Source organism: Podarcis raffonei, chromosome 8 (genome assembly GCF_027172205.1).
Source record: "Podarcis raffonei isolate rPodRaf1 chromosome 8, rPodRaf1.pri, whole genome shotgun sequence".
Classification (NCBI taxonomy): Eukaryota; Metazoa; Chordata; class Lepidosauria; order Squamata; family Lacertidae; genus Podarcis; species Podarcis raffonei.
Genome location: NC_070609.1, coordinates 75097139 through 75122047, shown reverse-complemented (window position 1 = coordinate 75122047; position 24909 = coordinate 75097139). Strand labels below are relative to the sequence as shown.

The following is a 24909-nucleotide window of genomic DNA, read 5'->3' as shown; positions in this document are numbered from 1 at the left end:
CATGCCTAACAGATGCTCATCATAGACATACTTCAGAAAAATGAACGCCAAAGCTCGACAGGGAAATTTACTCTACTGCCTTGACAATTATCTTTCAATGTAACCTATAGGGAAACATTCAGATTCTAAGCCCTACAGGGAACCCAAATAAAGATCCATATTTGGCATGTAAAAGCAGACTTGCCACTAATTTGCTCATATGATATAGCAGGCCACCAAGGGGCTGTCTTATTGCAACCCCACATACACCTGCACAAAGCAAACCCAAGCGTCCAGACATTTTGGTTTTGTTTAGTAGCCAAACATTGTTTCTACTAGCCAATGAAGTTTAACTTTCCAACTGCTTCTCCAGTGCATGTCATATGAACACAGGAAGCTACCTTATACCAAGTCAGACTATTGATCCATCTAATTCTATACTGTTTAGCAACAGCTCTTCAAGGTTTCAGAGAGGAAGACTCCTCCAGCCCTAACTGGAGATGCCAGGAATTGAACCTGGGACATTCTGTGTTCAAACCACACATTTTACCATTGCCTAGGCCCTATGGCCCCCATTTGCACTCATTCCCTAGAAAGGTTTTACTGGAAAAGTGGGGTGGGAGTTGTGCATTTCTCATTGCCACTGGAAAACCCGTAAGTAGATAACACATAGTTTCAAGCCTCCAAACTGCTGCCCTCTATGAATATTCAAGCAACCAATAAAGGTATTTCACAAAAAGGGCTGAATTTAGATGTCATGTTAGCATTCTCCAAACCAAAGTTCGAAAGACTGAAAATGCGGCATGGTCTCACATCTTCCTCCCCTCTTTCTAACCCAGATTGCCTTCAAACCAACACTGCTCAATTCTAACATCAAGGCAAACTAAGATAACACTAGAATTAATTCTGTGGTCAGTGTGCTGCTACTCCATATTAGCAGCCCATTCTTTGTTACTTGAATTTTAGTGCAAGCCCATGTCTGTGTACTTGGAAATATGTTCCGTTGGACACAGCTGGTGAGAATTTGCAGTCTGAACAATTCAGGCCATGTCCCATGATGTTCCATCAGTTAGGAACTTTATTCATGAAAAGCAGTGTTTTTGTATGTGTTTTTTTACTCTGTCTCTCCTTTACTGTAACGCAGACAGCATGGGAATAGCCTGTCCGCGGGTTGCGGTGGAGAGTTTTACTGTACGCACCAGCTACCAAATTCAAGCCTATGAAAAGAGGCAGGAACCTGTTTGGGGTGCGGTAAAAGCAGTGCTTTTTCATGGTGGTTCCAAAATTATGGAATTCACTCCTACTTACAGTCAGGAACACACAGAATCTCTCTCATTCAGAAAGGAGTAAAGACCTTATTTCACTGTGCCTTTTCTATTTTAATTACACCTGACACTTCCAGAGTTTTGACAGTGCCACTATTTCATATGTTTCCCTTATTTTTGTCATCACTAACTCCAGTTTTAAATAAACTGGTTTTTTTAATATTGTGAACTACCTTGAAAAAAATGGTAAAAAGCAGGAACTACATATAGTAAATGCTATGCTCATCTTTAAAGCCGTGAAGAGCTCAGGACTCAAACACTTGAAGGAGTACCTCTCCTTATAACCAGCCTGCCCATGTCTTGAGACTTTTGGTGGAAGCACATTTCCATATTCCACCATTAGAAACTCACTATGTAATGATATGGAATAATTCCTTCTCCATGGTGAGGCACCATCTGTGGAATGCTGTTCTCTGATATGCATGACTGGCACTAAAGTTATCAGTCCAGTGCTGATAACAAGACTTATTTATGTGCTCTGGAATTTTCAGTTTCCCACCATATTCTCTTGACCACAATTTCCAAGCCAATTACCGTATTTTTCGCCCTATAGGGCGCACTGGCCCATAGGACGCACCTTGCTTTTTGGGGGGGAAATGAAAAAAAAAATTGTTCCCCCCCCCAGCCGCGGGGCTGGGGCGGGAGAAGCCCGAGCTTCCCCCGACCCCAGCCCCGAGAACAGGCTGGTATCCGCAAGTCTTGCGAGCCCGTGGGAACACCCTCCGGAGGGCGCCCCGTGCTTCGGGCTGCTGCCCGCAAGCCTTGCGAGCCCGCGGGAACTCCCGCCGGGCTTGCAAGGCTTGCAGATAGCTTCCTGAAGCCTGGAGAGCAAGAAGGGTTGGTGTGCACCGACCCCTCTCGCTCTCCAGGCTTCAGCGAAAGCCTGCATTCGCCCCATAGGACGCACATACATTTCCCCTTCATATTTGGAGGGGGAAAGTGCGTCCTATAAGGCAAAAAAAAACGGTAGTTTTTGAGCCCAATTCAAAGTGCTGGTTTTTACTTATAAAGCCTTACATGGCTCAGGACCACAATACCTCAAGGACCTCTCTCCCTATGAACCAACCCAGACTCTGCAATCATCATCTGAGACTCGTCTTCCTGCGCCTTATCCACAAGAGATCACAGTAACGGGCCTTTTTTGCAGTGGTTCCCCATTTGTGGAATGCTCTCCCCAGGGAGGTTCAGGGATCCTCAAATGAAGGGCAGTATAGAAATGTATAAAATAACAAGGTAAAGGTAAAGGGACCCCTGACCATTAGGTCCAGTCGTGACCGACTCTGGGGCTGCAGTGCTCATCTCGCTTTATTGGCCGAGGGAGCCGAGGTACAGCTTCTGGGTCATGTGGCCAGCATGACTAAGCCGCTTCTGGTGAACAAGAGCAGCACACGGAAACGCCGTTTACCTTCCCGCCAGAGCGGTACCTATTTATCTACTTGCACTTTGATGTGCTTTTTCGAACTGTTAATAAAATTAACAAATTAATAAATAAAATTCTTTTAAGTTATTTTATTAGTGTATTTTTAAATTGTCACAATTTGCCCTGGAACCTCAAAGCGTGGTACAGGGAAGAAATCTAATAAATAACTGTAATAACTGCTTAAACCAGTGGTGTCCAAACTTCACCACTTCAAAGAGGGCCAGATTTGATGAAGTGAAGGGCCATGAGGGCCGACCAAAGGAAATAAACCCCAGAAAATAAACTGTGGCAGGGGCCAGATTAAACCGATCAGCGGGCCAGACTATGCCCTTGAAATGGACTTTGGACATGCTTGGCTTAAAATATTCAGTTGTTTTTAGGTACTTTCTTTGTCTGAAGGCGTTTCTACTCCACCTTCTTGCTTCTTTTAAATGATTTGACGATTTCGTATTCACTATTTTGATCCAGTATTTCTGCGCATGAAAGGCAGCTTAAAAGCTATTTTAAAATAAAAAAATAAGACAGATTACTCACATGGGAAAAGCCTGCTTCATGGCAAGTTATGAAAGCATCCAAGCTAGCTTCTCAAAGTATTTTCACCTACATCAAAACTACAATATAAAAAAAGCTCACATGGCCTTACCTTGGGCCAATGTACTACCAATGTGTCAAAGTGTGCAGAAAGAGCTTGCTAGTATAAAGCAACTGATTAAGTAGCTGTGAATGCTTTTGCAATGAATAAGATCCAAAAATCCTTTGTTTTTTGTTTAAAAAAGCAACAAAATACCACCCTGGCAGAAGGGGTAAGGATGGAGGGAGAGAGAGAGATAATGAAAGACTAGAATTAAACAAGATGAAAATATCAATGTGTAGATAGAAAAGATTCCCTCATTGTGATTATTTTTTGAAGTTTAAATTGTTTTTGTTTAAACTTCACAATTAAGTCTGAATAAAACACAGGACATCCTCTTAGTAAGATAGGAAGTACTCTCAAGAAACACCTCACCAGGACAGTATCCAACAACCCTGGAATCATTCCATAAGCAATCATACTAGCACCTTTCGCACTGTGGGTTCCCACCTGAAAAAAACTTACAACTCTGAATTTGAAACCAAAGCTTTAAATAGAAGCCTAACATTTACATGCTTCTGTTGAGGAGACCTGTTGTGTGTCCCCACATACACCTTTCTTTCATAGACAACTTGGACAAAGGAGAAGTCCAAAACGTTATCTGAACAAAGACCTAAAAATGGCCCTGGTAGTATGCCACCCCAATGGGAAAATAGCTATCTATCCCTCAGTATCAAATAATGTAAATTGAAAAGTTCCCTTTAAGCACAAAGTACTGTCAAGCTTTAGACATTCAATAAACCAAAGCACACTTTTAAAAAGTTTCTCCAAGTAAGAAAAATCTGACATGTGTTACTCAACATAGGTGAATACTCAACTAAAAAGAAGGGATTAAAAACAACCCCACCCTCTATATAATTGCAGGCTTAAGTAGGGTGAGGTGTGTCCAAAAAGTGGCGGGGAGAAAATGCAACACAAGACCATTACATTACTAGTGCATTTATCCAAAATAGCAAAACTAATCTGTTATCATTTACTACGTTTATATCTAGATACATTCTAGCACTCTAGCTAGGGAATCAAAACTCCTGCCCAAACATATAGTTCCCCTCCCCCCATTTTATCTCCACAACAACACTGCAAGGTAGGTTAGGCAAACAGACAAGTGACTGGCCCAAGGTCACCCAGCAAGTTTCATAGCTGAGTGATGACTTGAACTCTGGTCTCCAAGGTCCACATACAAATTTATTCACTTTGCAGAAATAGCGGGACTCCACAAATCCCCATGGCAAACCCCCTTCAGTAGAACCATTTACCTGTAGGATACATCCTGGTGCCCAGCCTCCCTTCCCACATCATCCGCTGTTCAATCAACAATCCTTAAACTCACCTCATCAGCGCTCAGCTCCTCCATTGTTTTCCTCTTAATGGTGAAAGGAGTTTGGGGGAAGGGGAGCTCTGTACTTCCCTTGAGGGGCGTGCTTGTGGGAGAGAGAGTCTTTAAGGGAAATCCTGTCGTGCTGCCTCTTTCCCTAGGGACGTTTCAGAATTGCATAGTCAGAGGTAAAGACCACCACCACAGAATATACTTCCCCTGTTCTTGGGCAGAGGCTGTTTCTCTCTGGTTTGCTAGTCAACTAAATGATTATGAACACACACATAAGCCACTCCTATCTAAACCTCCAGGCCTTACCCCTTCCTGTACCTGAAGCTATCTCTGCTGTAGCCCCAGCTTTAAAGGCCTCCCTCCACAGGCACCCCAAGCTGCCGATAACCCCCTAGGATCCTAGCTCCTGCTTCCTGCCTTGGGTCCCACTGACCTTTTTTCTCGACACTCCAGGCGCCCCAGGTGGCCTACCAAGCAGCCTCCGACCGATCTCAGAAAACTCGCTGCTCACCGTCCCCCAGTTGTCCTAAAGCCTCAGTGGCACCCTGCCGCCTGTTATGGACCTTCCTACAAACCCTGAAAGCTCCCCAGGTCAGCAAGATACCGCCTCGTATCACAAGAGGCTCCTATTGCTCACCGTCCACCAAACACGGCAGAGCGCCTTCCGCTTGCTGACTATCCCCAGTTCCCAATCGCAAGCTGCCTTCCGTATACCCAGGAAACCCTATTAGTCCCATATATACACACAAGATAGGTCCCGCTCTTTCTCCCTCTGCTAGAAGCCCCAAGCTGCTTGCTGGCTCCTATACAGTATATTCAATAGATAGATATATGAATACAGCGCCCTGCCACCAGCTATATATTACAACAGTCTCCCCTTAGTCGGCTGCCTAACCTGAAGCCCCAGTTTAGCCAGCTGCCTCCCTTTAGCCTCGCACGCGGCCCCAGCTTAAGCCACCTTCTCTTCCACCTCAGCCCCTTGAATTCTCCAGGTGCCTGGCTTGGCTGGGGCTGCAGAGAAAAGGAGGCAGTGTGGAAGGAGGGTGGTGGGGAAAGCCCGAGCCAATGACTGGCCTTACACCTCTCGGCAAGCCACCAACACACTCCCCTCAGAGCTGCCCCTTCACACTCTTCTCCCTCAGCTGCTGCAGACGCTGCTTCTGCCTCCCCACACAGAGATTATTCATCAAAACAAGGAGGCAGCGGCGGCCATCTTGGCGTCGGATCACGTGACCTCTCCCCTCCTCTCCCTCGCGCGCGCGCGCTCTCTCTTTCCTCCAGGCGGTTCTCCGCACGCCTCTTTGCGTACGGCTGCAAGATAGCCAGCCAACCAGAGCTTACGCGTCCGTGCGTCCCTTCGCTCGCGCGCTTTAAGTGCGGGAGGCCAAAGAGAGAGGAGGCTCCTCCCACCAACCAGCCCAACGAGCGCAGGGAAGGCGCCCAATCGCGGAGCAGAGAGGGAGGTGCAATGAGAAAGAGGCTCCGCCTTCTCCCGCCCAGCAGTCCACGCGCTGCGGATGACACGCCTCCTCCTCTTCCTCGCACCCGCGTCTCCGCCGCTCCACCCTTCATCGTCTTTCGGTCACAGGCCGAAGGTCCCCGCGTGCGCCCTGGTACTGACCAATGAGAAGAGGGAGGGGAGGCCTCCGCCGCTTGCCCGCGCCCAATCACTGTCACCTACTACAAGAAGCTAAGCTCGGGGTGGGAGGGACTAAAAGCGGGAGGTGGGGCCTGTTTGGTTGCGCCATAGCAACAGGGGCGGGGCAGGCGCGAAATGCTGCGATGAATGGCGTGGGGAAAAGCTTTTGCTGAGGCGGGAAAGAGAGCTGGGGGAGGGGCTGTCTTATGCAAAGAGAGCGATAGGACTCGAAACTCTTCATTTACTTGAATAACAATGTATTATTTGGACAATTATGCACGTTAACAAGCCGAAATAAAAAATAAAAATTACAGCAAAATTGGAATAAATTGGTAATAAAATGCTTGAAGACCCCAGTAGTCCTTTTCTTTTTGTTTCGCGTGTCTTAGATGAGGGGGAACGCTTTCACACTCTGTTCCATCTATGCTTCCAATAGTGGATATTTAACAAATCAATATTTCAGTCCTTGTTTTCATTTGCCGGGGGGGGGGAGGTCATCCTGAGGCGCGCTTGAGGGGTGGCGATGTGGTGCAATATTGTCAGATTCGAGTCCCGTGAGGTTTCCATACTACAAAAGCTATTCATACATGCACAATTTTGTTTGTATGCTGCTTTTCCATGGGTCAAACCACGCCCATGGTAGCTCACAACATTGGGGGGTGGGGGGTGGAATACGCAGTTACAAACAACGAAAGTAGTCATAAGCCACAGAAAGAGTACAGTAAAGGAGCCTGTTTGAACCTTTAAAGATTCCTTGTCTGCCTTGGTAGTTCAGTTTGTAGTGCAGGAGATTCTTAATCTCAGCTTGTGGGTTCAAGCCCCATATTGAGCAAAAGATTCTTGCATTGCAGCAGGTTGGACTAGATGACCCTTGTGATCCTAACCGCTGGGAGCTGGCAGGGAGAAACCCATGACATCTCGGAGTAAAATAGGTTTAATAATATAAACCCTGAGAATAAGCCAGCAACAGCCACAGGGTGAAAAGGCCTTATCAACTGTGGTACCCACATCTCTTCATCCCTGATCCCAGAGAAGGTTGCCTGACACTCATTTCATCATGTGAAGACCTTTTTCCTTGACCCCAAGCTTTTAAAAATGTGTTTTGGATTGCTTTTAACCTGCCACTCCCCCCCCCATTGTTTTATGCCCTTGTCATGTTATTTGTTTTTTTGTTTTAATTATTCACTTAATAGGCAAAAAGAAACAGTGAACCAGCTTAAGAGTGGGGGAATGTGCTGCCGAATGACAGGACATGTATACAGTACTTAAATAAAAAACAGGACTTTGCTCTGTGCCAAGAGAGTAAAAACCCAAAGGGTCTGAGAGGCAACTTGAACACTAAGGGTAATACCACACTAAGTTATAGTCAAAGTACACCCGTTGAAACTAATGGACCTAAATTACTCATATTCATTATTGTCAATGGTTTTACTGTGAGCAACACTAGCACTAAATAAAACCTCAGTTATTGGAGTGCTTATGTACATCAGTTCAACTCTGTCAATTACTCTGCAACTAGATAAGTCTGTTCAGTATAGTGCCTAATTTATCTGAAGGAAAATTGATTGGGCAGTTTTTACATGGAGGCACATTCAGTCAGGTCATACTGTAGTCCAAAATCGATTTTATCATCTGTTAATATGGGGTGATGGTACCTTTGTTCTATAAAGGGCCATTGACCCACAGGAAAAGCCACCACACTATCACTCAATGTGAATTAAGCCAATGGTGCCCTCTGAGGTTTACTGGAAAACAAACATCTTTCTTAGTTGCTGCAGCCTTGTGTGCTGGATCAGTGCTTATGTACACGTCAAAACAAACCCCACCCTTGCATATAAGAGTGTTTTTTTAATACCTGATTTAAAAGACAAACTGAAACTTCTTTCTCTCAAAGCAAAATGGGGGGGAAATGAAGTCAAAGACCTGCTCTTCTGCTATAAAAATAATGCAAAGACTTAAGCTGCTTGTTAGTTTAAGGAAGGTTCTTCAAGGTAGTCTGCACAACTCAAGTCATCTGCTCACAAGACTTAGAAAAATCTCTAGCCGAGTGTCTTTCCATAACGTAGCAGAGGTGCCACCTAATGGTGAGGACTCTGAACTGTGGGGTTTTTCCTTCCTCAAAGAGGCTGTGGTCACATTCACACTATACTTTTAAAGCACACCGCCTCCCCTAAAAAATATTAGGAGATCTATGAGGGGGAAGCTACAGCTCCCAACACTCTTAGGAAATTACGGGATTCTTTTGTGTTCGGGCAGGGGGCAGGACATGTGCTTTAAATTTGCAAAGTGGGCATGACTTGTGCTGAAGAGCCCCGAGGTCCTCAAAAGCTTGCCACAGTTAAGATATTTTGGTTAGTCCTATTAAAGGTATTGCCAAACTGTGGGTCACAACTTGCATCCATCTCAAGCTTCTACCAACTTGTACTAAGAAATAATGAGCTGCGGGGCCTTGTCCGGTGATCAGAAATTTCTGCAGAAAAGTTAATTCACCAGCAACTAGCTTATTGAGTTTCTCATCATGTAATGCTTGATTTGCCTTAAAGCAGGGGTGCAGAGTATTTTCCAGTCTGAGGGCCACGTTGGCTTAGGTCGCACATGAGGGAAAGGCCACATACCTAATGGAAGGCAGGACCACAGGCAAGCAAACACACACACACACACACACACACAGAGAGAGAGAGAGAGAGAGAGAGAGAGAGAATTCACAGTTCACTGGAAGATGGATTGGTTGTGAAATTACTCTGGGGATTGCTGCTCTGTGAGGGGAATAGGGGTCTCCTAACAATGCTCAGCAGGGACGCGGGTGGCGCTGTGGGTAAAAGCCTCAGCGCCTAGGGCTTGCCGATCGAAAGGTCGGCGGTTCGAATCCCCGTAGCGGGGTGCGCTCCCGCTGCTCAGTCCCAGCGCCTGCCAACCTAGCAGTTCGAAAGTACCCCCGGGTGCAAGTAGATAAATTGGGACCGCTTACTGGCGGGAAGGTAAACGGCGTTTTCGTGTGCTGCGCTGGCTCGCCAGATGCAGCTTTGTCACGCTGGCCACGTGACCCGGAAGTGTCTCCGGACAGCGCTGGCCCCTGGCGTCTTAAGTGAGATGGGCGCACAACCCCAGAGTCTGTCAAGACTGGCCCGTACGGGCAGGGGTACCTTTACCTTTTACCTTTAACAATGCTCAGCATTCTCAGTGTCCCGAGAACACCCAGCAAGGAGGGAAAATGGCCAGTGGTTTAATTCTTTCTTGACCAAAGCAGTTCCTAAGGTGCTCAGAAAATAAACACATACACATACTACTTGTGGCTACGTAGCTGGCATTAACTTTTTCAGGCTTGTGCTCTGGCTGAACAGTTGAAGCCACAGCGGGACCAGGCACCCCTCTCCCAGGCTTAAATCGCTTCATCTGATGGAGTGCGTGCAAACACTTCTCCTACATGGAAGTTGCTGCTGTGCTTTCCTTTTCAAGCCCCTCCTGTTCCTAGGAGGCAGCAGGGCAGGGGACAGAGTGGATTCAACTGGCCCACCCCTCACCTGAACAGCTTCTTCCTCTGCTTTGACATGTGCTGCACCCTACCCCCTCCAAACATACACCTGCTTCTGATCACTCAGACTCTTCCCCTGGCTCCTACCTTGTGGGTGGCACAAAACCCCATAAATCGCTGTCCCGCTCCAGCCCCCTTCCCCTGTCACACACTGATCAGAGCCCTGCCAGTCCCAGACACTTAAGCTGCAGCTCCCAAAAATATTTCGCAGAAGGCCATGGATATTTAAAGTGGTGCTTTGAATGTATGGTGTGCAGCTGGCATAGGTATACACACCTGGAACCGAGAATTCCACATATATAGTCTTATATCCCCAAAGGGCATTTTTAGAAAAATAGTACAGTACTCTTAACAAAAAGCTGTAGACTCTTAAGTTGTATTGCAAACAGTCATCTTTTTTTTTTAATGAAGTTACGTAGTAAGTGCAGGTTAACAGTTACGTTTGTTCCAAAGGATCAGGTTGGAATGCTTTTACAAAAAGAGCACCAGGGGTGGAGGAAGAAGGTTTGACCTGTAAAGCTGCCTTTTCAGTTAGCACTCCATGTCTGAAGTGCCGCTATGCATAAACGCTCCTGTACGTGGTTCTCTGCGCTGTTGTCATTTGGGGGATATCGCAGGAATCAACTTCACGCTCGCTTGAAAACCTGCCTGCTTACTTGGTCTTCACATCGGAGTTCCTGCACAAGGAGACATCCATTAGGAACAAGAGAACATGAAGCTGCTGTACACCAAATCAAACCCACTGGTCCATCTAGTTCAGTATTGCTTACACTGTTTGGCAGCAGCTCTCTAGGGTTTTAGACAGGAAGTCTCTCCCAGCCCTACCTGGAGATACTGAGGAATGAACCTGCATGCAAAGCAGATTTTTGACCTAAATGTAGCAGTAGCCTAGGCTTTACCCATTGGCCAACTCAATCCCACAGAGGCAAAAGGCCCATTAGTTCTCTCCCCAGTGCATATAAATAGCAGAGACCTTGGCTGCAAACTCCCATCCCAAGTGAAGAACACGCAAGCTATTGATGCAACAGCTGTTAAAAAGCCCCTTGCTGCTCATATTGGGCAGGGGGACAGGGGAGAGAAGAGTAGGCCAGAGGACTCACTGGCTATCTCAAGCACGAAACATGGCTGAGGTGTGGTGGTAGGGGGCCTCTTCAAATAGGAAGACCCATATGCAAAGCATACAGAGTCAACATCCCCTGGCTCCAGAGTATCTATCTAGCTGGCTTACCTTCAAAGCAACCCTAGCTATACACCCCTGAAACAACTTACCAGGTACAGGTAATCTCCTTCAATCCAGTGGGTCCAGCCTCTGTTCTTCTTCTCTCCAGTCTGGACACAAACAATCTTGTCGCCGTCCCAGTTAACCACACTCTGCAGGGGAGGAGAGGGGTCAAAAATATTCAAGGCACAGTTGATCTCTCAGGTTCTGCTCCAAGGGTCAACAAATTATACAAGGGCAACACAGAGACTAAGGAGAAGGAAGATAACAGGCAAGGCCACCCTCCAAACTGTCTGTGAGGCACATAGGGGTGGGCTGTCTGAGGGCAGTCCAAGATTGGTGGGGCAGTGCCCTATCCATTTCAATTAACCCATGTCAGAAACACTTTCCATGGGACCACCATTTTGCTCCCACCCCAACAATGGCTAGCTTGGCACTGTTATAAAGTTTAGATTTACGCCCCACCATCTAACAGGGCAGCTTACAATAAGCCCATGACAATTAATGCAAGCGAAGGGTTCTTGAAAGTAGTATCCAGATGAACAGAAGAGCAAACAAGGTTCTGGTGTGTACACCTTGATGAAGCACATTTGTTCCCTCAAAGAATTCTGGGCACAATTCCCAGAAACCCTTAAACTACAGTGCCCATAATTCTGTGGAGCGAGGAAGAAATGCTTCACAGGTGCAGTGTGTACATAGCCAAAGTATTGAAAAATAAGAGGACAGTGCTGGAAAATGTTGTTTTAATAGAATCAGATTTGGAAGGGGCCCTAAGGGTTATTTAGTCCAAATCCTGTGCAATGCAGGAATCCTGCCTCTTGGTGGACTCGAACCACCAACCTTCTAGTTAAGAGCCAGATGCACTGTCCCATTGTACCACCTAGGATGCTCTTGTTTGCAATTTTTTTTAAAACAATGTTGTCCACCAGCCTGAGCTTATCAGTATAGTGGACAGAAAGTCAGGCTATGCAGTTTCCTGACCCATACTTGTGTAATATCACAATGCACTCATACATAAACAAGAATTGGGTACCACAAATTATTGGATCCCGCTCCCCCCCCCCCGCCCAGACATCCTGCATGCATGCATGCATCCATCCTGGCTGGGGCGGGGGGAGGATGGCAAGTTTATTTTCAATTAAAGCTGCCTACTTAGAGGGAGGCTTTCTCCAGTCCTCAATACCTTGCATTTTCTATTGTCCAAGCCTTTGTTGTCTTCTTCAAACTCCTCCCCAATCCTGAACTCGACTAAATAGCTGCGGAAAGTGCTGGTTGAGTTGATGGAAAATGAGTCCCCATCTTGTTTGAAGACCTTCTGAGGCTTCAGCATTTTGGCTATCTTGCGGGTGGCAAAATCGATACCTTTGCACAGAGAAGTTGCATCCAGGTTATTTAGACAGAACACATTTGATTTTCCGATTGCAGGAAGCTGCCTTTTATTGAGTCAGACCACTGGTCCATCTAGCTCAGCACTGTCTACGCTGACTGGCAACAGTTCTCCAAAGTATCAGCTAGAGGAAATTCCATGCCATGCCAGGAGATGCCAGGGACTGAACCCAAAACCATCAGCATGCAAAGCAGAAATGCTACCACTCAGCTATGCCATAACTGCTACTTCCCACCCATTGGTATAGTGGTCCAGGGTCATGGGGGATGGGGTCAAAGACCCATTACTATTTCTGCCGCAGGGTCCATGCCTGCAGCCTTCCAGAGCTGCCCTATCAGCATGAAATGGATGCCACTTCTATGTTGCAGAAGCCAGGCACTTACAAACACTGAAAACACAAGGTGCTTTCGTTTCAAGAGAATGGTGTGGATATTCTGTTCTGTGCAATGGAACTTAAAAGAAAACACAACTTTAAATTCATTGTAAAATAATATAATGGGGCAGTCCGAATCCTGTACATGCACAGAAAATGGTAGATCTATCTGAAAGGCAACACGGTAACATCTGCATTGCTGGTAACAAGGCATCACTAATATATCTTATAAGGCTGTCTAGTCATAAAAGGGGTGTGACTATGACTATCATGAAGGGATCTTGAACTTCCAGATTTGCCACTACATTCCCACTCTACTCCTCACCTGCCCAAACCTAGATAATCTGAGTCCTGGTCAGACCACTGCCCCAGTGCTTTTGCCTTTGAAGATCGGAAGTTGGCAGACTGTTAAGAGGTCCCCGTTCCTTAGGATTGATGGAGAGCAATTAGCTTTGTTAAAAAGTGTTTAGGGGGCAGTGGGAGAGAGAATTTCATGTTCTTGGAACAAGTCATTCAGGAAAGTGTGGCAAGTGTGAAATCAATTCCTCAACTTCTTCAGCCCAGTGTTGAAATAAAGTTACTCATTTGAGCCAAAATAAATGGGTCAGATGTCTGAATTCTTGGGAAACCTTATTGCAAACTTGTAGGTTGGCACAGAAGATTGTGGAGTGCTCCCTCAGCCTCCTCTCCCCTCTTATTGGAAGTCCTCCAGGCAGCCCCTGCACCCCCCCCAATCTCTGAGCCTCCTCAGCTCCTGGCAACCAGCACCCCCTGTCCAGCCCCAAAGGCACCATTTGCCTGTGTTGCTTGTAGCCAGGGCTGCTGCAACAAACAGTTGTGCAAGCCTTTGGGAGGCAGAGACGCGAGGGGGCATCAGAGGAGGGAGGGAAGGAAAAAGGGACAGAGGCCAGGGTTGCCTGCAGCACCCCTGACCATCATTTCAAGGCACCCCAGGGTGAAAACCACTGGTCTAGCCACTTGGAATTGGTTCTTTGTCAATGTAGGTGAACTAGTAGCTGCTGCAGGGCCAGTGTGGTATAGTGGTTGCTGTGTTTGATTTGAAATGATAGAGCCCTAGTTCAACTCTCCACTTTGAGATCTCATTAGGCAATATTTTCTCACAACCTAACCATACCTTACAAGGTTGTTGAGTGAAAAAAAAGGAAGCCATGTGAGTGTGGCTGCCCTGAGCTCAAGAGCTTGTATACTTCATAAGCACAGGGCTGCAAATATTCTAGACCTGACCCACTTGTGTTGCCAAACACTGTTGTTGAGACAACTCACTAAGGAGACTGTAATCCCCATTTTAGCTAGAGAATGAAGGCTGAGAAGACCAGGTGTGCCCAGAGATACATCAAGAAGCAATTTGGATAATATGAACTCCCACATAAGCTCAGAAGATCACCAAGGTGTTGGCCTCTCCCCTATAAAATGCATTCAATTTATTTGAAACACCAAGTGTTTCCAGCAAATTACATCCTTGCACAGCAACACAAGGAGACTTTGAATTTGTCCAGCTCGTCCTTAAAAATAAACTCCTATACTCACTGATGTTGGTCTATGTCACAGGGTTGTTACAATGGCAAAGCATGGGAGGGAGAACAAACTCCAGCTCCTTGCCTGGAAAGGGACTTCCATTCAGAAATACATGTAGCTAATCCTCCAAGATACAGAATGCTTGGATTCCTCAATTCAACATAAGGGAAACCAGCAATCCTGTACATACTTATTCAGGAGCCAAGCCCCAAATTCAACAGACCTTACTTCTGAGTAAATAACTCAAGGAACTCAAGAGTTGAGAATCAGCAGTGATTAGATACAAACTTTTTAATAATAAAAACAAAAATCAAAACACCCATAATATATTGCAGAGTTCAAACAACTACATATACAGCTTCTGGCTGAGGAAAGGGGTGGGGTGGGGGACATTCTGCACAAAGAGGAACAGTTTCCAACATAAAGCAAATAATCCAATAGGAAGAGAAAATCAAACTATATTTCAGCTTACCTAAGGCCACCATGTAGCCTTCAAAGTTCTCACTGCTGACAAGGTTCCAGGTGCCATTGAAATCAGCAGGCATGGCTGAAGTAGACAAGCAAACCTAATACAACACCAAAGCTAACTGGACCTTTGCAGACCCTCCTCTCTCTCTAGATATATATATGGAGAATAGGAGAGGTCTCACAGCTGAAGGTGATGGGAGTGTGATCCAATCTACTGGAGGGGTGGGCCCAGAATCTGCTGCAGCTGGGACTTTGGAGGGGAAAGTTCAAGCTATTTGAAATCTTTTCTTCAGAACTAAAAGTGACTGTTCCATGAGTCACGGGGTGGGGAGGAGGCAAGAGGAGAGTTTTAACCTCTTCTTGGTCTTAATGTGGGTCAAATCTGGGTCTCTCTCAAAACTGATGGTGTGGGAGAACTGCCAGAGATTAGGCCAAAGGTCCCTCCAAGCCCCAGTGTCTTGCTTCCAACAGTGGTCAGCCAAGGGTGCCTCTGGGAAGACCACGGAGCTTCCCCACGGTCACTTCCCAGCATTTGGCATTTGGAGGTACAGTGGTACCTTGGGTTACAGACACTTCGGGTTACAGACACTTCAGGTTACAGACGCTTCAGGTTAGAGACTCTGCTAACCCAGAAATAGTACTACTTTGCTTCAGGATGAGAATAGAAATTGGGCAGCAGCAGTGGCACAGCGGCAGTGGGAGGCCCCATTAGCTAAAGTGGTGCTTCAGGTTAAGAACAGTTTCAGGTTAAGAACGGACCTCCAGAACGAATTAAGTTCCTAACCCGAGGTACCACTGTATACTACTTCTGCAAAGGCAGTTTCTATCCCAAATTACCCAGAGCTAATACGGGTACAAGAAGGTGCCCAAGACTCAACTCAAGACTCTTTCCATGGATGGGGACATCTTGGACTATTCAGTGTTGTTGGGGCTACAGTTTCCATCACCCCCTGACCATTGGCCTTGCTGGCAGGGGCTGATGGGAGTTGGGATCCCAACATCTGGAAGGCCACAGGCTCCCCAGCCTTAGTCTTAACCAGGATCTCCTTTCCAGCTGTTGCCAGTCAGATGATGATGGGAGGCCAGAAAAGAGGCCTTTGCTGTTTCCCTCCTCTGCTACAGAATTGTATGCACAGCAACTTTTTTAAAAAAACACCTCCACTAAGAGTTGGAAGGGATTCTGAGGATCATCTAGTCCAACCCCCCTACAGTGCAGGAATATGCAGCTGTCCCTTACAAGGATCGAACCTGCAACTTTGGCATTATCGGCACCGTGATCTAACCAACAGAGCTATCCGTGTACTGATTGATAACAATTAAAGTAATAACAATTAAAGGTAGACTGCCTCACAAGATGGAAGCTCCACATAAAGACTAATAAGGTTGTATCAGGTCCTACCCACAGAAATAAATGAGCCTATGATAGCCATGGCCATCAATTTCAGTGGGTCTACTCCGAGTAGGGTTAGCATTGGACAGGTCCATGCATTTTTCTCATCCCTTAAGTTAGGGTCTGCCACCACACCTTGTGGCAGTGAGTTCCACAAGCTGATTGTGCCCCATATGCAGAAGGGCTTACTTATGTCTCACATGGATCTTGTTGTTTAGTCATTTAGTCATGTCTGACTCTTCGTGACCCCATGGACCAGAGCACTCCAGGCACTCCTGTCTTCCACTGCCTCCCGCAGTTTGATCAAACTCATGCTGGTAGCTTTGAGAACACTGTCCAACCATCTCGTCCTCTGTCGTCCCCTTCTCCTTGTGCCCTCCATCTTTCCCAGCATCAGGGTCTTTTCCAGGGAGTCTTCTCTTCTCATGAGGTGGCCAAAGTATTGGAGCCTCAGCTTCAGGATCTGTCCTTCCAATCTAAGGCCCATTTAATTGGGAAGAACAGCTGCAACTACCCAGTGGTTCTTGGTCCTCTAGGCAGTGACAAAGGCCCTTCAGCCTGTGCATTGCACCCTGTTTATGTACTATAAACTTGAACATAAGCAGATGCCCCACCTCCACAGTTGGAGGCAGTATGCCTCTGAATACCACATGTGGAGAGAGTACTGTTGCGCTCAAGTGCTGCTTGCAGGATTCCCAGAGGCACATGGCTGGCCACTGTGAAAAGAGGATGCTGGACTAGATAGGCCTTTGGCCTGATCCAGCAACTTGGCTGTTCTTATGTTTAGATAAGGCAAAGCAGATAACAGGATGAATAAACTCTCATGTGCTACCTTTGCTCTGCAATGCGCTACAGCCAAAGTTTATATATATATATGGGGGGGGGCATAAAACTCAAGTTAATCAGACTATTTTGGGTGGGCAAACACCCTGGTGCCCTCAACAATTTAGCAACTTCTGCAGAAGTAGGTTGCGGTCACAGCAGAGACCTCGAACTCTGACCACATTTCTGGTCCTCCCAAGTCTCTCCAAGTTGCATGACCATCTGGGATTGCAATACCAGACCTCAGAGTCGCCTTCCTGTCCTTCGTGCACCATTGTTCTCTACCTCATGGGATAACAAAAAGGGAACAGTCTTGATTTTTAATCAAAATAGTTTGTGCACTTGCTTACACATACACCCGTTATGGTGCCTCTTGCATGCCTAGATGGGGTATGTGTGTGTGTGTGCAGAGTGTGGTGTGTCAGTGCATATGGGAACTAGCTTCTGGTACAAAGGTACAAAGGTAACACTTATATTCAGTTCTCCTAGTAGTGTAGCAATAAATCTTCTAGCACATTTGCAAAGCTAAGCAGGGTCTGGTGTGGCTTTAAATTGGAAAGGGGGCTAAGTGTTGAGATTCCTGCATTGCAGGGGGTTCGAGTAAATGACTGTTGGGTCTATGATTCACCCACTTGTGCCTTTGTCTCAATCCACCACTGGAACATGGCCCTGGGAGGTTGTGAACCTCAGGCTGAAAAATGGTTCTTTGTCCCTCTAATATATAAAGGGACTTAGGATTTGTTGAAAATTCAAGTGGCAATATCCCTTAGCCAAACATAACCCATAGTCTTGCTTGGCTGAGCTGATTTGGTGAGTTTCTCTGACAAGGAAAAAAGCTTTTTTCTTAGATCCAGGTGTCAAATGCGGCCCTCCAGTCCTGTCTATCTGGCCCTTGGGATTCTTGACAGGCCACACCTCCTCCCAGGCCACGCCTCTCATTGTCCTTCCTTCGCCCCCTCCTCATGCATTCTGCCTGGCTGGACTATGTCCTTCAGCTCTGATCATGATCCTGCCTTGCCTTGATGGGAGCATGGAGAAGCAAGGGTGTGGGTGGGTGTAGAAACTAGCCCCCTGTACAAATGTAAAATTTATATTTGCTGTTCTGCCCACCACTGGCATGCATCCCCTGCATAGCTGTCAACTTTTCCCTTTCTTGCGAGGAATCCTATTCGGAATAAGGGAATTTCCCTTAAAAAAAGGGAAACGTTGACAGCTATGATCCCCTGGAAAGTTGCCCTGAAGGGAATGCGGTTCTCAGGCAGAGAAAAGTCCTCTATCCCAGTGCAAAAGAAACACACTCAGCTTGTGAACTGATTTCGTCATACTGATTTTATTGTAATATTCTAAACTTGTTGAGTAAGGAAGTTATCAAAATATCACATGTTGATCTCCTGGCTCATGCACAGCGCCTCTCTAGCATTGCAGAGGTAAAGTGCAAAGGGCACGCACACAAACGCTCTCACACTACAGCATTATGATTTTAAAGGGTTGGTTGTGCAGCTGTGGGGAGGGCAAAGTGCGATTTTGCAATGAAAGTTGACCGTAAACAAAAAACTCTCGACCCTGTTCTGTTCCTGTTAATTATTCATTTAAAAAATAATAATTGTAAAGAAGAAAGTCACCAAAAATTGAAAAGGGTATTTGTGTGTGCATGTATGTTTTACACACACACACACACACACACACACGCAATATACAAGAACATTCAGTAACTGAATAAAGACAAATCCTCATCTGTTACACTCATTATGTGAAACATAACAACACTGATAGCCTTTGTAGGTTTTCTTGTGCGTTGTTCTTTCTCTAGTATGTGATCATTCTCCCCAATCTTACAAAATATAACATACAATAAATGCATTATCGCCTTGTGATTGCTTTGTTGAACGGCAATAATTGCAGGTTGCTAACACATTGTCACAGTTTTTCCTTTTCCTGTTGTTCTTCTCCTCTTGTTTTTACAAGGAACATTCTTGCTCCAGCTAAATTAAATTACTCACTAATATTCTATGTTCTTTCTTCATGCAAATCCCAGTATCATTTAATAACATCACCTCAGGGTGGCGGTGGTATATGCTACAACATCTTTTGAGATCTCTTTTAATAACCCCTATAGTTTATTTCTTGAATCACATGACAGTGCTGGGGGGAAACATACACAAATTCTGTTCAATTGATGTGTGAGTCATGGAAGTTTAAGAGGACCAAAGCTTTGTTGATTTTTCTTTTCTTTTCTGTTGGCGGCTCTGAACCAACAGAGCTAAAAGATTCAAAGGCATGCAGTCTTTCTGTGAAAAGCATTTCCCAATATGCATTCATGTAGAGGAAAACTGGAGAGGAGACTGAAAACCTCCTCTTGGTTCCTGCTCTTCCTCCTCTGTTGGTCACATATTCCCTTATCTGTCTCCTTTGGGAGCTAGCCATAGCTACTTGTGCATTGATAGCTTACCATAGCTATCTTCAATTCAGAGTCTGCAGCTAGGTTGGAACTGGGTGTGCAAACTCTGGTTTGAGCTAACCATGGTTAAGATTAAAACTGGTGGAAATGTAATTCTGACCACCAGGTTCAGTGTTGATACATTCAGTTCACAGTTATTGTTACCTGCAAAACAGAGTCTGCAACCACAGTTGGGAAAGTAGGGGCAGGGGTCAAACGAACAAGAGGGGGAGAATGCCACTGAATGTAGGAGCTGGTGAACCTGCAAGGCACTTCAAATTCTAGGTGGCATTTAGAGTGGACAAGGGCTATGTGACCAGTTTGCACACCGGAGGGGTAGTCAATCACATCTTCTTAGAATCAAAGAAATTCAAAGTAATAAAGCAAGCATTCAACTCTTGTTGCCAAGATGCCAGATTTCAATCAGAAGTGGGTGTGTCCATTCCACCCTTTAGTCACAGTTGTTCTGCAGACTTTACCTCTGGGGGAGGCCAAAGGCTGCACAATGGTGCTTAGCAGCTCAAGGGGACAGCAGAACAGACCTGAATAACTCCTGGTCCACCCAGCTGGAGGTGATATACCGTGTGTTGTATATACTGGCTCATAGTGGGCTCAAAAAACCTCCCAGTCTCGCTGCCTGCCTGGGACAGCAAAGAACAGATGGGTTCTGTCCGACCTCAGTGCCCAAAGTTCTGCAGGCCTGTCCTAAAGAAGAGAAGCGCTGGTGCATTACAATCAGGCCTGTTGTTCGTGTGTTTAAGTAGAAGACTCTGCAATGCTTGGGATTCAGGTTCACATAGTTGGGTTGGTTGCCAACCTCTCGACCAGCAGCCAGATCCTGTGCCCTCAATATCAGCTCAACTCACGGGCACTCTCAGGCAATTGTGCCTTGAAAAAAATCACTTTCTGGTTTCCACTGATGAAGATGCTGAGAAAGGCTGAGAAGCTCTGTGTGTGTGTGTGTGTGTGTGTGTGTGTGTGTGTGTGTGTGTGTGTGATTTTGACACGTCAGCTGGCAACTCTACATAAGGCCCCAGTCCCTGGCATGCAAGGGGATGGCTTTGGGGACTGTGACAGTGCTAAGCTGATAAAACACACTAATAAAACTCTAAGCTGATAAAACTCTCAAAGGTTGCCCCAGCCCTCCCTCTCTCTCCTCCCTTTCCCATCTAAAGATGGACTGTTCAAATTCAATGGGGGTTGGTGCCCATTGGGACTGGTGGGGCATAAGGGAGGGAGCCCAGCGGTGAGTAGACGCAGAGCCAATGACAGGCAAAGCTAACTCACTCCAATGTTGCCTTCATCCTCCTTGCTGTTGTGTTCTACAAGGAGCATCACTGAGACTAAAGAGGAGGAATGCGACAACCAGGAACTCTCTAGGAAGGAGGGGTCTGGAGGAATCAAGACTGAAGCTGGCAGGCTAGCACCCCACCTGCCCATATGGACCAGCCCCGCCACCACACCTTCAGTTATTTTTGGCCTCCCTCGTGTATCTCTGAAACGGAGCGAGGATGACTCCTGAATTCTGATCTTCGCTCTCTGCAGTGTACAGGTCGTGCTGCTTGATGTAAGCTCGAACTGCGTCTGGCACCAGGTATCGGATGCTCTGGCCCCTCCGCAAGGCTCTCCGGATCTTGGTGGCAGAGATGTCGTTGGCAATCCATTCCTGCACTACGTGAATGCTCTCCTTGTGCTTCCACAGCACCTCGGATTCGTAGATGAATTTCTGGGCGTCATTCCCCACCCTGCTAATGCACACCATGCCGTGGTTGGCCACAATTTCCGCGATGTCTTCTGCTTTCCAGAGGTTGGGGACTGCAAAGGACTCCAAGATGTCTGTCCCACAGAGCAACTTCAGCTGAGGGGGGACACCTAGCAAAATGGGAGGGACAGGAATTATTATTGGGATAGGAGCTCTGCAGCATTTTCCCCGGTCTAGGACTTAAAGCCAGAGAGCTGTGTGTCCCTGGTGTGAAAACGCTACACATTCAAAGCAGTGTCATGCCATTTTAAAGAGTCATGGGAAGAACCATGGGAGTTGTAGTTTGTTTGTTACGGGTGCTGAGAGTTGTTAGTAAGACCCCTATTCACCTCACAGAACTACAATTCCCAGAGTTCCCTGGGAAGAGGGATTGATAGTTAAATCCTTTTGGGAACTGTGGCTCTGGGAGAAGGTCTTCTAACAACTCTCAGAACCTTCAACAAACTTCACTTCCCACAATTCTTTGGCGGACTGAACCTTTCAAAACTGCACTGATTTTAACTACTGATTTCAACACCACACTGGGTTCCCCCCCTTAGAATTTCCGAGCAACGCTGGATACGAGATGGCTGGCTCACTACAATTTTGATATTAAATGAACCTTTTGTTTGGGGTTGATTCCGGCTGACGGGGACTTGCCTGCCCGATTCCCGTTTTCTCTTCCGCCCCGTTTTGTTCAAAGGAGCTACTTCATCAAAGCTGTTAGTGAGACACGAACGTTTTAGCTTCTGCTGGTGATACCTGTGACACAAAAGGATGATTTTAAAAAGCGAAAGAGGGTGTGGTGATATGTTTTTCTCTTTTGGATCCCTTGGGGGAAAAACTCCCCATTCTTATCTATTGCAAATACAGCACCGCATGAACACACAGCACAGCCTTCACCAGTCTGGCTGTCCTCCAGATGTTTTAGACTCCAGCTCCCATCAGCTCCCACGTATCATGACCTCGCTGCTTGGGGCTGATAGGAGTTGTAGTCCAAACCATCTAGAGAGCAGGAGGCTGCCGAAGGCTAACGTAGTGCATCATAGACAGCTCTCTACCCCAGATTTAGAACACACAAGAGGAGAATAGACTGTTGCAGGGGGACTTACAATCTAGAATCAGAGAGAGGAGAAGCAGCAAAGTAAGGGGAGAGGAATGGAGGCAGGGCTTCCATTTCTGTTGCTGCTGGAGATTGATCCAGCTACCTGGGATTGCAGGAAAATGAACCTCAAACCTTCTGCATGCACAGTATGGTTTCTACCACTGAGCTACAGCCAACTCTTCAGACATAGGAAGCTGTACTATTTATTATTATTAACAACAACAAGAAGAAGAAAAACAACAACAGTATCATTATCATTATTGAACATTTGTTTTTATTTCTATTTTTAAAAATGTTTTTATTAAAATATTTTCCATAAGCAACAAGAGTACGCTCAGTGTCTCTGTTTTCATATCGTGGAAACCTTCATACAGGTCAATTACAGTCAGTTTGAGACATTTCTGAGATATTTCCAGTCAGTCTGAGGCAATGTGGGATTGAAGGGGGGGGCAGAGAAGTGGGGGGAGGAGAGAGGAGAAAATAGAGAGGGAGGAAAAAAAGAAAAAGGGAGGGGGAGGAGAGGATTATTAAGCATTTATATCCCACTCTTCCTCCCTAAGGAGACCAGTGTGGCAAACATACAAATGATAAAAAACCTAGTCTTGCAGCAAAAAAACACAAAAACTGCTAGCACATCACAAAGCTAAACAGGGTTTGGCATGGTTTCAAAACAATGAAAACATCTAAAAACATTGTCTAAAAGTAATTCAAATACAGATGCAGGCTGTGAAACATCCCCACTTAAAAAGCTTGTTGGAAGGCTGGCCGTATACTGAATCAGATCCTTGCTCCATCTAGCTCAGTGTTGTCTACACTGACTGGCAACGGCTCTGCAGGGATTAAAGCAGGAGACATTCCCAGCTCTACCTGGAGATGCCTGGGATTGAACCTGGGACCATCTGAACGCAAAGCAGGTGCCCTACAGCTGAGCTACAGTGGCACACACCCAGCCCTTGCAATACCTGAGGACTTTGATGGTCTCTTGCCACTCCTTTTGGTTGCTCTCCCAGTCATCCACTTCCACCCAGTCAGAGCTCTCCGTCGCGAGCCTCGCCATAGTCACCCGGTGCCTTGCGCTGATGAGGCCTTTCTTCTTGTATGCGTCGCCCACAGGTGAAATAATCCCTTTCACCACTTTGTATCTCCCTGAATGCAACAAAAGGCAAGAGCCAGGGGGTTGGGTTGTTGGGTTGTTGGGACGATGGACTAGGGCTGTGCAATAAATCGCCATATTGTTGAATACCAGTACAGTGGACACTCGGGTTGCGAACATGATCCGTGCGGGATGCACGTTTGCAATCCGCGTCTGCGCATGTGCAGGTTGCGATTCGGTGCTTCTGTGCATGCGCGACCACCGAAACCTGGAAGTAACCTGTTCTGGTACTTCCGGGTTCCGGCAGTCCGCAGCCCGAGAAAATGCAACCTGAAGCAGCTGTAACCCGAGGTATGACTGTATTGAAATAACATCATGACAAGTGTTTCAAGAAGGCAGTATACTGGTGAATGAAAGGTGGAGACTTAACAGCTTCCCAAGGGGTAGCTCAGCTGAACAATATTTTATAGATTATTCGCCACCAGCTTTCTTTGCCCTCTCCCTCCTCTCTCCTAACCGATAAGAAATAAAAAATAAACGATGACACAAACCAGCAAACTACTAAAGCTATTTCTGTATTTGACTGATAAAGTAGGATTCCGAGCTGGTCCTCAAAGGAGCAGCAGGGGTTACCTGTTTCGTGCAGGTGATCTCTTGCCAGTTCGAAGAGTCGGAGGTGCATGTTGGTGATGGGGTTGAAGGACCCGCAGGCCAGGAGCACCACCTCGGTCCTGTCGTCCGAATTCTCCATCTGACTTGGCTGGAGCCACAGATGCAGAGGGAAGGCTGAGTCAACGCCACCACACGCTGCAAGCGAGGAGAAGGAGGAGCTCAGGTTCAGTTTCAAAGGAAGCAATTATATATGTATATATCTGAAATACAAGAGGCTAAGCAGAAGTTACCGTCATGTAGACGCACAAAAGGCAGCACCAACAATCTGTCTCAGTACCAGGCAGCTTCCTGTGCTATTGTGGGTTGAGCAAAAGACTGTACAGTGGTACCTTGGTATTCAAACTTAATCCATTCCGGAAGTCCGTTCCAAAACCAAAGCGTTCCAAAACCAAGGCACACTTTCCCATAGAAAGTAATGCAAAATGGATTAATCCATTCCAGACTTTTAAAAACAGGCATAGGCAAACTCCAGCCCTCCAGATGTTTGGGACTACAACTCCCATCATCCCTGACCACTGGTCCTGTTAGCTAGGGTTGATAGGAATTGCAGTCCCAAACATCTGGAGGGCCGGAGTTTGCCCATGCCTGTTTAAAAACAACCCCTAAAACAGCAATTTAACATGAATTTTACTATCTAACGAGACCATTGTGTCATGTGACAAAGACACATGAGAGCAGAAGCAGCGAAGCAGGCTGGGAAGTGCTGGGACTGCACAATCATTTAGGCCTACTAAAGTTATTCAGGCCTAACTGCTAACTGTTGAGTCACTCTGACATGTGACTCATTCTCCTTATAAGTAGCAGCCATTTTCT

General features: G+C 46.3%; 2 protein-coding genes across 5 annotated transcripts in view; both read right to left on the bottom strand.

Moving 5' to 3' along the window:
- The window catches only part of UBE4B (ubiquitination factor E4B), a 68921-nt gene extending 62875 nt beyond the window's left edge, over positions 1–6046 (bottom strand). The window contains exons 1-2 of one of the 4 annotated variants that reach the window (XM_053400896.1): positions 5227–6046; positions 4686–5181 (exon numbers count right to left, since the gene is read on the bottom strand). In XM_053400896.1, the coding sequence (XP_053256871.1) occupies positions 4686–4709 (24 nt within the window). In that variant the 5' untranslated portion in view covers positions 4710–5181; positions 5227–6046. Of the gene's footprint in view, positions 1–4685 lie in introns of all 4 variants that reach the window. The other 3 variants (XM_053400897.1, XM_053400895.1, XM_053400901.1) reach the window with 3 other exon arrangements.
- A 4196-nt stretch (positions 6047–10242) lies between these two features.
- NMNAT1 (nicotinamide nucleotide adenylyltransferase 1) overlaps positions 10243–24909 on the bottom strand; it is a 28562-nt gene continuing 13895 nt past the window's right edge. Inside the window, exons 2-10 of the mRNA XM_053401932.1 lie at positions 24058–24231; positions 23294–23477; positions 21849–21988; positions 20953–21357; positions 20773–20828; positions 14841–14934; positions 12256–12434; positions 11123–11224; positions 10243–10530 (exon numbers count right to left, since the gene is read on the bottom strand). Coding sequence (XP_053257907.1) covers positions 10480–10530; positions 11123–11224; positions 12256–12434; positions 14841–14934; positions 20773–20828; positions 20953–21357; positions 21849–21988; positions 23294–23477; positions 24058–24175 — 1329 coding nt within the window. The 5' untranslated portion in view covers positions 24176–24231 and the 3' untranslated portion in view covers positions 10243–10479. The remainder of the gene's footprint in view (positions 10531–11122; positions 11225–12255; positions 12435–14840; positions 14935–20772; positions 20829–20952; positions 21358–21848; positions 21989–23293; positions 23478–24057; positions 24232–24909) is intronic.